This window comes from Neolamprologus brichardi, chromosome 13 (genome assembly GCF_056152115.1).
Source record: "Neolamprologus brichardi isolate AB-2024 chromosome 13, ASM5615211v1, whole genome shotgun sequence".
In the NCBI taxonomy this organism is placed as follows: domain Eukaryota; kingdom Metazoa; phylum Chordata; class Actinopteri; order Cichliformes; family Cichlidae; genus Neolamprologus; species Neolamprologus brichardi.
In genome coordinates, this window is record NC_142116.1 from 15,778,552 (window position 1) to 15,792,801 (window position 14,250).

Here is a 14,250-nt window from a genome sequence, read left to right on the forward strand (position 1 = left end):
AAATTGTGAAGTTGAGCAGTGTGATAACAGATGAATGCTTAAGTAAGAGGACATTTCAGACGTATTCATGGTGGCACACACATTCAGAAAAAGGAATACACACTTGTGGTTTTTGCAAGAGAAAATAGATATACTGTAGGTACCATTGTATTCATCATCGTGTGTGTTTACAAATGTGCTCAGGCTGCATAGCTCGCAGCAAGGCTTCGATAGATTCACAGACACCCACCCGCAAGCATCATATCACACAGTTCCTACCCATAGATACATCTCTGTCATATATTATGTAACATCTGCTAAAATATGTGACTCATGGCGCAGTCATCATCTGCACAGACTGTGATATCGTCACACACACACATCACTCCTATTGTGAATACACTAGTGTTTGAAAGAATGAAGTCAGTGTAAATAGTCATCAGAACAGTCATGATGCACATCGACAAGCAAAAAACAGACTTCTTGTTTTTGTGGTTTTGTTATGGTATAAAAATATCCAGCGGTTTGTAGTCCCACTTTGTTGTTTTGGCAGCTTTAGGAATCCACTGGCATTTCAGATGTTTCTCTGCGGGGACTGTCTTTATAGTGACTGCAGTTTTCCTCACGAAAATGATGGCTATCAGAATCCCTCTAAATGAAAGTGATGACTCACTGGCTTCCAAACACAGAGTTTTGGTCCATCATCGCCGACTCTTTGAGTCACCATTACTTTATTTTCACTTATGTTTATCTATGAAAAACGTGACCCAACAAAAGACTCTCATCCCAGTGCCAACATATTTGTATTTTTCAATAATATAAGAAACATTTCCCTTATCATCTGTGGCTCAGTGGAGATAAACACTATGAATACAAAAATCCTGTACTACTAAAAACACGAACTTTACCTGTCGCTACTGCTTTATTTACACAAACCGCTTTTTTTTGCTTTGTTGAACTATTTCACTTCAAACCCACATTGTATGGTTGTTACTATTAGCACGATTGCATAAAAACCATATATCTCAACCATATATCTGCAGAAGAAAAATAGTTTCTAATCAAGTAATATGTAGTTCACTCTCTTCACCGCGAAATAAGCAAAATAGAAAAGCAACAACATTTTAATGTGTTTACAGATGACCAACAAGAACAAACAGAAGGTAGCTTTGCATTGACTGCGATATTTCTCAGTCTTTTCCCCTGCTCATAGCCAATGTGATGTGCCAGCATGGGAAAGTGGAGCACGTCTTCTTGTGGTGCTACAGACCATTGTTGAAATACACTTTTCAGCCTGAAGACACTTATGAATGAGGTTGTTGTGCAGTGGTTACTGGACTAATATCTAAAAAGGCTCTGCTCTTTATTTTTTTTGATGAATTGGTAAGATGTTGAGATGAAGGCAGTTCAGCACTAAAAGGTGATTTCTTTGTTCAGGTACAAGCATGTGCATTAATTCATTACCTAGCTATCACTACAAAGCAGCGCTATTACCAAAATGCGCAAGAAGTAGGTTTCGAGAAGGCAAGTGAATGCAATGTTCTACACTTTGCATGCATTGAATTACACCCCAGTTGTATTGTACAGTGGCTGCTACATGAGTGTGAAGTTTCTTTATTCTGGCAGTAACAGAAAAATAAAAAACATATCTACATGTTGCCCTTCTCAGAAAGATTTTTTTTATCACCTCCAGACTGCATCTGACATCAGTATTTAGTGCTATGGGAATGTTTTGAGCAGTAGATGATTCACAGAGTTGCACAGACCCTCTTCAGAACAGAAGTTAAATAGTTTCTTTGCTACTTTTCTCTCCCTTTTAATCTTCAGGTTTTGATTATTTTGGCATATGTGAAAATGGGTTTCAAAGTGGCACATCCGCAATTGGTAGACAACACTAGATTCAAACCAACAGCTTTTTGAAATTATGGAAATTCATGCAATCTGCAATGGCTGAGGTCATCGGGAAGTTTCTTGTCCTTGAAAGTCTGGGCCTGAGTAGGTCTCAAGTGGTCTGAAAGTGAGCCGCGCTCACGGCACCGTCAGCATCACTGCATATTAAATACACGTTGAAACACAAGATTCTGGTCAGACTTGGTTCACGGTCAGAGCACTTGGGGGCGGGGGACTGCTAGTTACATGGTTACTGTAACTGCTGTTCTGTGACGATCATTGTCATGGTTTTCACCACTCCGAGCAATGCGCTGACATCATTTCAATTTCAGGATTGTGGTTCACACTGGAATTACATGGCAATACGCAGCCGCAGGTCTTCTGACGGCCGCCGGTGTTTAGAGCTCGTTGAAGGTGCTGAATAAATCTCAAAGATATATTATTTTTTGATCAAAGATAGAAATTAACACACTCACAATGACCCACGCACTCGTACTGCAGATGTGTGCATAAGTGCCTATGACACACATATAGGCTATATACACAAACACACACATACTGAAGTTGCACTGCACGACTTTCGCATACTCTCGCATACTAAGACAAGTCCTCTTTTCGGAAGTTGTTTATTCCAATAATCTCTGTCTTCATCCCTTCTTCTTTCCAGAGTGGCCTGTCTCTCTGACTTACTGCTGGTGTTGCTTCAGGCTGAAAACAAAACACAGAAAAGAATTTGTTAGTCGTGTTCTGTCTCTGACATAGGCAGATCCGACAAGACAGGGCTCTTTAACCACAGGGAATATCAAGCCCATGGGGCGAAAGATATTTTAGTGTCTGATATGTTTGGTCCCGTGGAAGCAATTTAATTTACCTGTAAATCCACGTCTCATGCCGTTTTTCATATAGCGCAGTCGTCATTTGTAATATAACGAGACATTGTAACCTTGCATTGCTGTTATTATATCGTATTATCCGCTGCACTGAAAAGAATTCCCTTTTACCGGGAGTGACAGCTCGACTTTATGTAAAGCATTAACCAATAATCCGGTTTCACAATCTTCTCATAATTACAGCAGCCTTCTATCTGGCTATACTCCAAATTGAAACAAAGAGGAAAGATACGAGCATAAACCCTCATGTTTAAGGTGCGGTAATTACTGTGGATTTGGCCTTTATCTTGAACCGCTGATTGTTTTTCACGATGACGGCTGCTGCGGCTGCATTCTGCGGCTTTATCGCCACGAAACAAAGCAAGTGCGGCGGCAAACATGCCGCATTTAATTAAAACAAGGAGATAAATCGGATTGAAGATCACGCCACGCAACACACACCTAACTGAGTAGGCATTTTTAGGGCAGGGTGTTCAAAGGACTCAATTCTTGAGAAATCCCATAGCTGATCTTGAGAAAATGAAATGAGTGCTTGGTATTTCACTTTTCTAAATGCCATAACAGAAATCTCAACAATAATGCGCAACACTTCCTTCATCTCGGCGACGCTGTTGTGTAATTGCTCCTCACGTCAGTTTGAGGTGCCTTTTAACTTTCATGATGCTGTTTTGAGAGGTTTTCTCTCCAGTATGAGCTAAACTTCCACAGTTTGAGATAAAAGTCAAGTGAAAATGAGATGTTTGGCTTCATACGTCTGTATCAGTCTGAGTCTGACAACGTGTCCCCTGAAAACCACAACAAATTCCACCATTTTCAGCTCAGTCCTTGTTAAACTGTCATTCCTGTCCTAATTGGGCTGTTGTCCCCACCCACCCAGCATCTCCTCCGCTCACACAGAAACACACACACGTTGCCAGCTGAAATGGAGTGAGAGAAAGAGAGAGGATTCATGGGCACCATAGCTGTCAGCACCTATTCTGGTAATGGCTGTTAAAACAGTGGCCTCTACACCCTGTCTGGTCTGTCAGGATTCATCTAGCACGTTAGATTCTCTGAAGAGTGGAGGGCACGACTCTGGTAGCTTGTATTGTTCTCTCTGAAGGGACAGGTAGCAGCAAGGAGGGGCAGGAGGGCAACAAGGTGGGAGGGGCAGAGCGAAAACACTGTGGGGTAGAAGAAGGGGTCAAAGAAAGTCAACAGAATGATGTGAGCTGATAGAAAGAAAGGGCCTGAATCCAAATTCTTTGTACATTCTACATAAATATGTAAACATCATACACAAAAGGTGTTATTGATACACAAAGTAATTATCTAAACAAATAATTTTATCCAGAGATTTTTGTTTTGACCATTCTACAAATCCCAATCCAAGCACTTGGGACACTGAACAAAACAAAATGCAGCCATTTAAATACAGCATAAACAATTTATTCTGAATAAATAAATAATACCCATTTTGAATTTGATGGCAGGAACACGTCTCAAAGGACCATGCTCACCACTGTGTAGCATCCCTTCTTCATTTAACATCAGGTTTATAGTTTACGGTTGATTCTAATTAGTTTACATTTATTGATTTTTGCGACCACTCAGATGTGGACTGATATTTATTCAAACAATCTTCATATTTTAGGAGGTTCCATCAGCATATGTTTGACATTCTTTCTTGATCCAGAGCATTAATACCGTCAATGATGACAATGTTTATCCGGCTGATGATACATCACAGGTTACAGGTTATTTTAGTGTGTCAAGTACAGAAAGGCAGTGATACATTTTATTGTTGGTTGGCTGAATTGCACAAACTAATGAGAATCACAATTAATTAAAAAGTCAAATCCAGTACAAATGCCATTTTGCTAACATCTGACTAGGGATGGGTACTGGTATCCGGTGCCATGATGGCACCGGTTCTGACATAAACGGTAGTAACCAGACCGAAAAGCAGCGCACATTTCGGTGCTTTATTTTTCCTGAGATGTGATACACTTTGAATTCTACGTTTAATTTTACGGATAGTAGGCGGGCCCAGGTACGTACATTCTTTTAGAGCAGAGCTACAGATTAAAATGCCCAAGGCAAAGCGGTCAAAGTCTGGCTGTACTTCACAGCAAAAGATGCAAACTCAGCAGCCTGCAACAAGTGCTTTAAGGTGATACTGTGATACTGTGCAAAGGAGGTAACACCTCAAATCTGATGAAACACCTGGCGACGCATAGCGTTTTTTTTTAAAGCCGAAAAATGCGCCGTATTTGATAACTTGCTGCGAGACCTCACACCGAGCGCATCTACTGCGGGTGGGTTGCCTGTTATCGGACCGGAGTTAGCAACATCCCCCAAAAACACGAAGAGGAGAGTCCTGGCCCCTAGCCCTGCCAGTGTAACAGAAATGATGACGGATGATGATGGCAGCAGCAGCCGTTCTTCTCTGCGTGAGTCGCGTAATGTTGTCCGTGTGTAATTTACATTGAGTAGGCTAACCACGTTATTACATTAATGCATGTAAGGTGAACTAGCAAACACCGTCTTAGTTACATGTGGCTGTCTTCTTGTTTGATGGCAGATACTCCCTTCACCCTGGCCAAAAAGGCTAAAATGACCAAAGAAAAAGTAGAAAACAGTTAAACATGAGAGGTTTTTGGACAAAGTTAGTGTTTTTTCCATTGTTTAAGCACTGCTTCCAGCCAAGAGTGATACCATATATGCCCTATAGCTGCAGAAAAGGCTAACATTGTTATCTTTTTACAAAAAAACCCAGCTGAATATGAGAGGTTTTTGGACCAATTTTGTGTTCTCCATTCTTTAAGCACCGGTTTGAGCACCGTTTAAGCACCGGCACCGTTTCAAAAGTACCGGTTTGGCACCGGTATCGGATAAAACCTAAACAATACCCATCCCTACATCTGACCAATCATTCTGTGGAGGGACAGACGAACTCACCTTGCTATCGCATAAGTTCATTGGTTGTTAGCTTCAGCCTCAGGTAGTTGGCTAAACGAGCTTCCAGATTTTTTAAAATCTTTGTGTTAAATACATCATTAGACTGGTACAGTTAAGCGGACGATGTTTTTTTTCTTCAATCGCAGGAAGACTCACGTGTTTTACAATTTACAACTTGTCAGCAGGTACACCTTTTAACTCCATCAACAGTGACACGCTCCACCTGGTGGCACAAATATGTACTACAGCAAATCCACAATAAATTTCCACCCCATGTCCTTCAGCTTTTACAGTTGGTTTTCATATGAATGCACAATAATATTGCTAGCACCTTTAACATGTTCAGTGCTGCACAAGGTCAAAACATTTTTCACAGTTTTCTTGTGACTGCCATGTGAAGGGCATATCTCCAGTTGTTTAATAATGCAATATGGAGCGCAGCCTTTTTTTTAAAAAAAAAAATCTTTTTAAAAAAAAATTGTGCATGCAGTGCGCAAAGCCGTGCCAAACATTTGACAATAACTTCAACGGGAAGTCATGCCTGTACAATAAATAATTGATACACACTATAGCATGTTGAGCAATTCTATCACATCTTATGGTGCGAGAGGTACATATATATTTTTTACTCAAGGAGCTTTTTCCCCTGATGCTTGAAAACCAGTGGCATACTTTATTTATTTATTTCTTGTAAGTATAAAGCAATTTCATAAAGGGCAGTGTAATAACTGATTCAGGGAGCTTTATTTTCCATAAAATAATTAAGTAAAGTAAAGGCTGTGAATGGTTTCTAGGATTTATATTATGGTTTGAAACTTTCCCTGGGTAAATTGTAATTGCGTTTAAATTCAGGTCTGTATGTTATGTTTGCTCAATAATATGTTTGAACTTGCAGGTCCCAGCTTCCATTAATTACCAGGTTATTTATCATATTGTTTGGAAAATGTCCCTTGGCGGGTCTGTTTCTATAGAGCAAAATGGTCGAGGGATCTGCTGAGTGTGTAGTGAATACACAAACACCCAACATGTTCCTCCCTTTTGCATAATGCATTCAACTTTTACATTGAGTGCTTTTGACATAGTAAATTTGTAAGCACTTTCCTGTTTCTTTTTGACGTTTACTTAACAAAAATATTTATTATGATTGAATCAATTGAATCCAGTCAAGAAAACATTTTAGTGGTGATGACTATCCTTGAAAAAAGCCCTGCCATACATTTATTAGTCCAGTGTATGAGCAAGATATTACATGGTGAGGAATAGAACGATGGAGGCTGGAAAGATGACAGAGCCAAGAAAAGCAGCAGGACACTAGAAGGTGAAGCTGGGGAAGGGGTACAAATAAAGGTCACGGTCTGTGAGTGGATGAGGTCGTTAATAAATAGACTAATCCAATAATCTCTCCCAGGGCCACACATGTGGGATGTAAGATATATGAGGATGAGAATGTGTGTGCGAAAGAGGGCAGAAGGAGTGCACGAGCCTGTGTGTCCGAGGGAGGTGTTAGTGAGGATGTGAAGGTCACCTTGGCACGCTTTGGATGCGTGTGTGTGTTTTTGCGTGTCAGGTAAACAGTTCAGCAGTGGCAGTTGCAAAGGGAGCTGCGATGTGAGTCATGGTTCACGCATGATCCGGCTAACCCCATCCCCCAACACAAACCACCACCATAAAAAATAAAAATCAAATAAATAAAACTCACCCGTACCTTATTAAGTTAACGGACAGCAACACCCAGGGCGGTGTATGCGTAAGCTTGTGTGTACGTGTGTGTGTGTCTGCATACAAAGTCTGCCTGTTTGTCTGATTTTTGGGTGAAAGGTGTAAGGGAAGACAAGGACAAATACCTTTGGGGAGATGAAAAGAGCCCAAGGCATGAGCCTACCTCTGAGTGTGTGTGTGTTCAAGTGTGACAGAGGGGGCATGTGAGACGAGAGCCAACCGACGAATCCTGAATTAACCTTTTCCTCGCCTTAAGCAGTGAGAGGATGCACACACACATTGCTGGGGCTATTACACATGCATGCATATAGCAAGACTGGCCTATTAGCAGGTCGACAAGTCAACCATTTGCATGGGATTTATCTTACAATAAGCACTATAATCTCCAACTGTCGTTGCCACCCTCTCTCTGAGCCTTTCCCTTTTAAATGTGCATTAGTCTATTTTGTGTCTGTGTTCTCTGACGCTAAATAATTACCAGGGTGAGTAGGCTAAATGGATTGTCCCAGACCTCACCATCATACCTCTGGGGCTTACGGCAACATCAGCATCATCATAAAAAAGTACACACGGTGCACATAAACACACATTAAAGCAAGCCACAGGTCAAAATATATCAAAACAAAGCGCCCAAAAAGCAAAGGCCATGCAAACCTAGTAGGTGATGTGAATGGAAACAATATTAAATGGGCAGTTAAAGTTCAGGCAGTGTCATTGGTCAGAGAATAAGTATATATTATAACCATACTGACAGCTCACATCAAGTGAAATACACTCTACTGCACTTGGTTTTCACTTGTGGGTTCCAAGTAGGTAATTAGTGACCTTTCTTTGTTTACTTTTTACTTTCAGTGTATCTTTACACACATAGAATCTTATCTGGATCTGTCAGTATGCTTTATATTTACTGGAAAATAGCCTTAAAAAAGCCTTTAAGGTAGTCTTTATGTCAATTATGAGTTCTTTAATTGAAGTTTTGCAAGCCCAAACCACTCAAAGTAGTACTGTTGATTAATATTCTAGATTTGATTATAGGAACTAATTAATATTTAAAAAGACAGACATTTAATTGTGAAAAACACGTTAAAATATATAATAAAAACATTAAAAAATGAGATAGAGGCAAAGTTTCTGGCTTGTTAACTGAGTGCTATCCACCTGCAACAGCGCATACTGTGTTGGTGCACACCTAATGCAGCTCTCACTGCTCCAGTCTTCAGACACATCTCAGCAGGAGTAAAGACACAGAGAGAGAGAGCAGTGAATAATTTAGCTGGCTTTAATTAGAGAACATAAGCTGAGGAACTGAAGGTAAAAGGTGTAAACTCAAAACAGTTATCTGGCTCTAACCTTTCCTAGAAGTTTTTATAAATAAATAATAGTTAATACTAAGAGTAAAGCAATTACATACATGAGCTAACTTAATGGATGTAAAATAAAACAATTAAAGATTAAAAATATGAGTTTTTGGCAATTTTGACAGCCCTGAAACCCATCATAGTGAATTTTATTTATGTTTACTTACTGGGTAATATAAAATCTCTTTTATGGAAACTGTAAATAATGCAATATTTGTATGGAGGTAATGCAATTCCAATTATAAAAGGGTAAATATGACACATTAGTGTTAGTGTATTCGGCGGTTTCTTGCAATTGACAACTTTGTGAAAAAAAACAAGTGTTTCTAGTGCAAATCCTTGACAAACAGTTCACAGTAAACAGGAAGTTATACCCGTAGAGTAAATAATTGATAGATACTATAGTGTGTCTATGTACCGGCACATCTGGACCAAGATTCAAAAGTAGCTGACTCCTGCTTCTTCATGGAAAACCGTCCAAAGTCCGTTCACCCTGCTGCTAACTGGCAAGCAATACAAAGAAGCCGTATAACCAGACCTGCTAGGGATGGGAGACTTCTCAGTTCCTCCTGCACACTTCACAACAAACTATTTCTTTATTTTTACATCCTAATTATTAATTCAGTCATTTATAATCTTGTATTTGTAGCATATACAGACTACATCTGCATTAGATTAACTTGTGTTGTATGTCAGCCATCAAATTGATTTTTTTTTTGAGGGGCAAAAAGTTACATAGAAGTTTTAAAAGTTGATCTCATATTACCCATGCTATGAGTGCAGGCTTGCAGTCTCTGCTGGGAGCTGCTTCCCATCATGCGAAGACTTCCCAGATTTTTACACAGCAGTAGGGCTGCAAAAAATCCCAGCTCAGCTTTTGTCGGCTGATGGCCTTATGTTCCTTCTTTAATTTTCACTTTTTTCTACTTAGCCATTAGCACGCAGTAGTCGAGTTAGAAACCAACACGGGGATCTAATGCTCATCTGTCTGTTTCGGTTCTGTCTGCTGCCTACTTGTGTCTCTATCTCCTGGCTATCTTGGTGCATCAATTTAATTGCAACATACTGTAAAGTGTGGAAGCCTTCCATCCAGTTTATCAAGTTATATTTCTGCTGTTATCATCCTGTACAGGTCCAATTACAACAGCCATTCTGAAGCAACTGCTTGGACTCTGCAGCATTTCAACTGACCTGCAGCTGACTGTGTATGAAACAGGCAGCACTGATAAGCAGAGCTGGCAGGTTGATGCATCCAGCTGTTTAAAGAATACAGAAATCTCTTGTTGTTTTACAGTGACACATTCCTAATGCCAAACAGCACACGCTCGTACACAAACTCCCCAGAAACAGACGCACACACGCATTTTTCATGGATGTTTCTTCGGTGAGAGCTAATCCCCTGCCGCTGTCAGCCGTACTTTTTGGAAAGCTCCTTACACAAGCCAAAGCTCATCCTGAGTGTGAAATAACACACATACATTACATACACACACACACAGATTTAAACTTAGGGTGTAAGATTGCACATAAGTTTGCCAAAGTCTTGTCCATCCAGTCTTGTGAAAGGAACAATCATAGAAGCTTCCTTTGCACGTGGTTTTTCATATTTTAACACACATCCATCCATCTATCCATTCTCCTCTGCTCATCCTTTTTGGGGTCGAGGGGATGCACAAAAATATAAAAGACATTTCATCTCGACAGCTTGTTTTTTAAAGGAAATAGACTTGGCAAAAACATTTGTACTCAAGCCATGTGCCAGCCAGCCAACGAAACCAACTAAAGCAAAGGAAAAAAAATGCACTGCCCTCATTCATATCTAAACTAGCAATTCCTTAGAAGTTGTCTGGTCTTTTATTCGTGCTGCAGCCTTGGTGTGTGCATAGAACTGCGTTTGCACTTTTATGTCAGCAGGAAAATACTTTTCAAACGTTTTTAGCACAATAAAACGTGAAAGTGGAATATTTTCTATCATACCCAAACCTGATGCTACACTTTCATTGCGAAGGCTAAAATGGTAAGCGTGCTGATGTAGAAACAGTTAGGAGATGTGCGTAACAGAGATTTATTGGTTTCACACACACACACACACACACACACACACACACACACACACACACACACACACACACACACACACACATCGAGGCGGCTGTTTTCTGTTTCATCTGAGTGACTGGGTGAAGGCAGAGGAAGTGAGACTGATGAGGTGGAACCTTCGGTCTTGTTCTCTGTTTCCCAGTGGATCAATAACAGCAGTGCAACAGAGCTGGCAGGACTCTTTTTACAGTACCAGTTTTTGCTTTCATAGACTTCAGAATTTAGCATGTGCACGCAATAACGCCACAAGGGCTCACAGCTGTCACACTTTTAAATTGCTTGTGCTATAAAGGTCCTCTCGTGGACTTTTGCATACTTTTAACGATAGCAATAAAAAAACAGAAGATGGTAATTTCGAATATTTTTTGCATTATAAATGGTCAAGCCGCTACACTTCTTCTGTTAAACTACACACACGCGCGCACACGTACACACACTGGAGCCTGATCCTGGCTATCATATGATTGAGTGATTATCAGCAAGTCTGAGCACCTCTATAAAGTCAGGGGTACTTTGCTGCTCTGGAGCATTTAGGTGTGTGTTTGTAGCACAGTGCTACAATTTCTCCAGGAGTGGACGTTCCAGCAAATTCACAGCAATACTTAAAGAAAACCCAAGAGTGGCATCTCAGACTGTTCAGGCATCAGTTAACATGATAAATGTTAAACCTTATGACAGTACGTTACAAGAAGACTGAATAAGTATGGCTTGTTTGGTAGGGCTGTCAGTTTAAAGCCTCTTCTGTCCAAAAAGGACATGGCAGCGCGCCTTAGGTAAGCAAAGTACAGAGCAAAGCACAGAACTTCTGGAGCAATGTCTTTTGAACAGACAAGACCAAAGTGAAGATGCTTGGTGAAAATCAAACACAGCATATTAGCACGACTACCTCATGCCAACTGTGAAACGCAGTGATGATTGGGGTTTCTTTTTTAGACAGAGGACCTGGACAATTTGCAGTCTCTGTGTAGACCATGAATTCCCCTGAATAACAAAGTAATTTAGAGTCAAATGTGAGGCAATCCATCTGACAGATAAAGCTTGGCCAAAATTGGGTACATACAACAGAACAGTGCTCCCAAGCAAACCGGCCAATGTATAATACTGTGGCGGAAACTTAAGACAACTGTGTACTAATGAATGTCCACAAACTTCAATTAAACAAATCAAAGCTGTAAAGAAGAGTGGGACAAAATTCCTCCACAACGATGTGAGACGTGGATAAAATCATACAGAAAATTATTATTTCAAGTTACTGCTGCTAAACGTGGTTTTATAAGCTAATGAATCGTGGTTACACGGTGTCTTATGAGAGATTTTTTTCATGCCTATAGGATTAAAGCACTTATTGCATTATAAACTTTATGCCCTTATGTTTTGAAAAAACCTGAGTAAATACCTTTGTTCTAAAAGGAATGACTAAAGACGAACTCTGCAGACATATCCAGCAAACTGTGTTTGCAAACCTTCCTGGAAGCCTGTCAGATAAAATGTGTGAGGGACTTCCTCTGTTTCTGTTCAGTGATCTTTCAGTGGTTTCCCTGTAAATCGTCCTGGTACCTCTCCCTCAGTGGCTCATCTATCATGCCCTGTAAATCCATCACCTCCATCTTAAGCAGTAAAACCTCACAGCTGTCTGCAACAATGGGTTCATCTCACTGTCCACTATATATTTGCTCCACATATCTCTGGTCCCACCTTTCAGTTCAGTTTAAGGAGATTTACTCTGTTGTGATTTTGTTTTACTCTGCATCTTTCTGTCTGTATTACTTCATTGCTGTCTGTCTGTCCCTCCTTATCAGTTTTTTTCCTCAGCCTTTTGTCGTGTCTTGTATACCCATTTTATTTCTTTTTCCTCTGTCCCAAACGTAATGTGTCTGTTTGTATCTCTTGTCCCATCTGTCTCTCGGTGTCTGTGGTGCGTGCTGTCTCTCTAGTACCTATCTGTCTTGCTTACTCTCTCATTCTCTCTCCTAAGTATGACTCTTCCAGTGTGTCTGCCCGCTTCTCTGCTTTGCGACAGTAAAACTGACAGAAGGAGAGAGTTATGAGCCACTGGCTCCCCATGATTTACTGTCTCTGGACAGAGACATTATACAACTCAACAATTGCACATGTCAGGAGTTTAGCTTATGCTCTTATCAAGGTTGACTAGATTGAGTTACCTTTCTTACTGGTATGTGGAAGTAAATGAACAGTGACTTCTGAAATCAATTCTGTGACCTTCAGTCTTACCACCAAGTATTAAAAAAAAAACTTTTTCCTCCGAGTGAGTAGCATCTCTTCTGAAATGTAATCATGGAGTTACTCAAGGTTATTACCTGAACTTGTCATGAAAGTTCAACAACTACGAAACTGGACCTGCTAATTCTCATTTTCAAATCACACAAGCCTCTGATTAGTACATCAGATACTATTTGTACCGATGTGAGAAGCTTCTTTGCATCTCAGTAAATCACAGTAGGGCCAGACAGCACTGTGGGTAGGAAAAAAATGTGGTTAAACTTTGCCTCTATCTCTGTGCCTGACTTGTAGACACACTTTCTCCTTTTTTTAAACAGCCATCAGATGATTAGTGAGATTTCTAGGGTTAAGGGTGGGTTCTGGTTAACATCCACTGGTTTTTATAACATTTTTGCCAAAATCATCCAAATGAAAAATCAGAAATTGCATGAAGACTTTATTTGAAATGTATCACTGTCTGAAAATGCGCCTTTTTTGTGTCACTACAACAAGGGAAAAACTGGTTGTTGCAGTAAGTAGTTAATGTGAATTTTTGTGCATGCAGAAGGCAACAGATTTACAATTTTTGCCAATTGATCATAGTTAATCGCCTTATTATAACAAACCGATTACATGCATTTGCCAACCTGACCCCATTTAATCTCATACTGATGGTAGCAGACTGATACCATATTATTGGAGTTTCATCGCTGCAAGTTGCTTTGAAGATGGCAACTGACTGCCAGTTGTCACAGACCTGGACCCATTTTTAACGCAACTATTTCAAAGGCAACAAGACTGCAAGCTCATTGCACAGTTTCACCAATTTTTTCACCACTGTTTTCCATAGTGTGACTTAGTTAAGCAAAGTACAGGTGCAGGCAATGGTAAAACATATGTCAATTATTTTAAAGTGTCCTCACACTGTATAATCTTTAAAGCTGGCAGAACATGCCTGATGTTTCTCATGATAAACATACAGAGCATCATCTGCTCTTTATGCTTACAATACATATTTTTTCATGGATTAAAGAAAATCTTTGCTTTCTGTTTTTCTCACTTCTTTCTCTCGCTGCCTTTCTCATCCTTGTTATAGCTGCTGCTGCTTTTCTCACTACACCCACCAGTCTCTAAGAGTTAACTTGCTTACAGAA

General features: G+C 40.1%; 1 protein-coding gene across 2 annotated transcripts in view; it reads right to left on the reverse strand.

The window, feature by feature from the left end:
• Positions 1 to 1,089: 1,089 nt before the first annotated feature.
• zgc:171482 (zinc finger protein) overlaps positions 1,090 to 14,250 on the reverse strand; it is a 60,898-nt gene continuing 47,737 nt past the window's right edge. For both annotated transcript variants that reach the window (XM_006783894.3, XM_006783893.3), the window contains one exon: positions 1,090 to 2,577. In XM_006783894.3, coding sequence (XP_006783957.1) covers positions 2,556 to 2,577 — 22 coding nt within the window. In that variant the 3' untranslated portion in view covers positions 1,090 to 2,555. The remainder of the gene's footprint in view (positions 2,578 to 14,250) is intronic.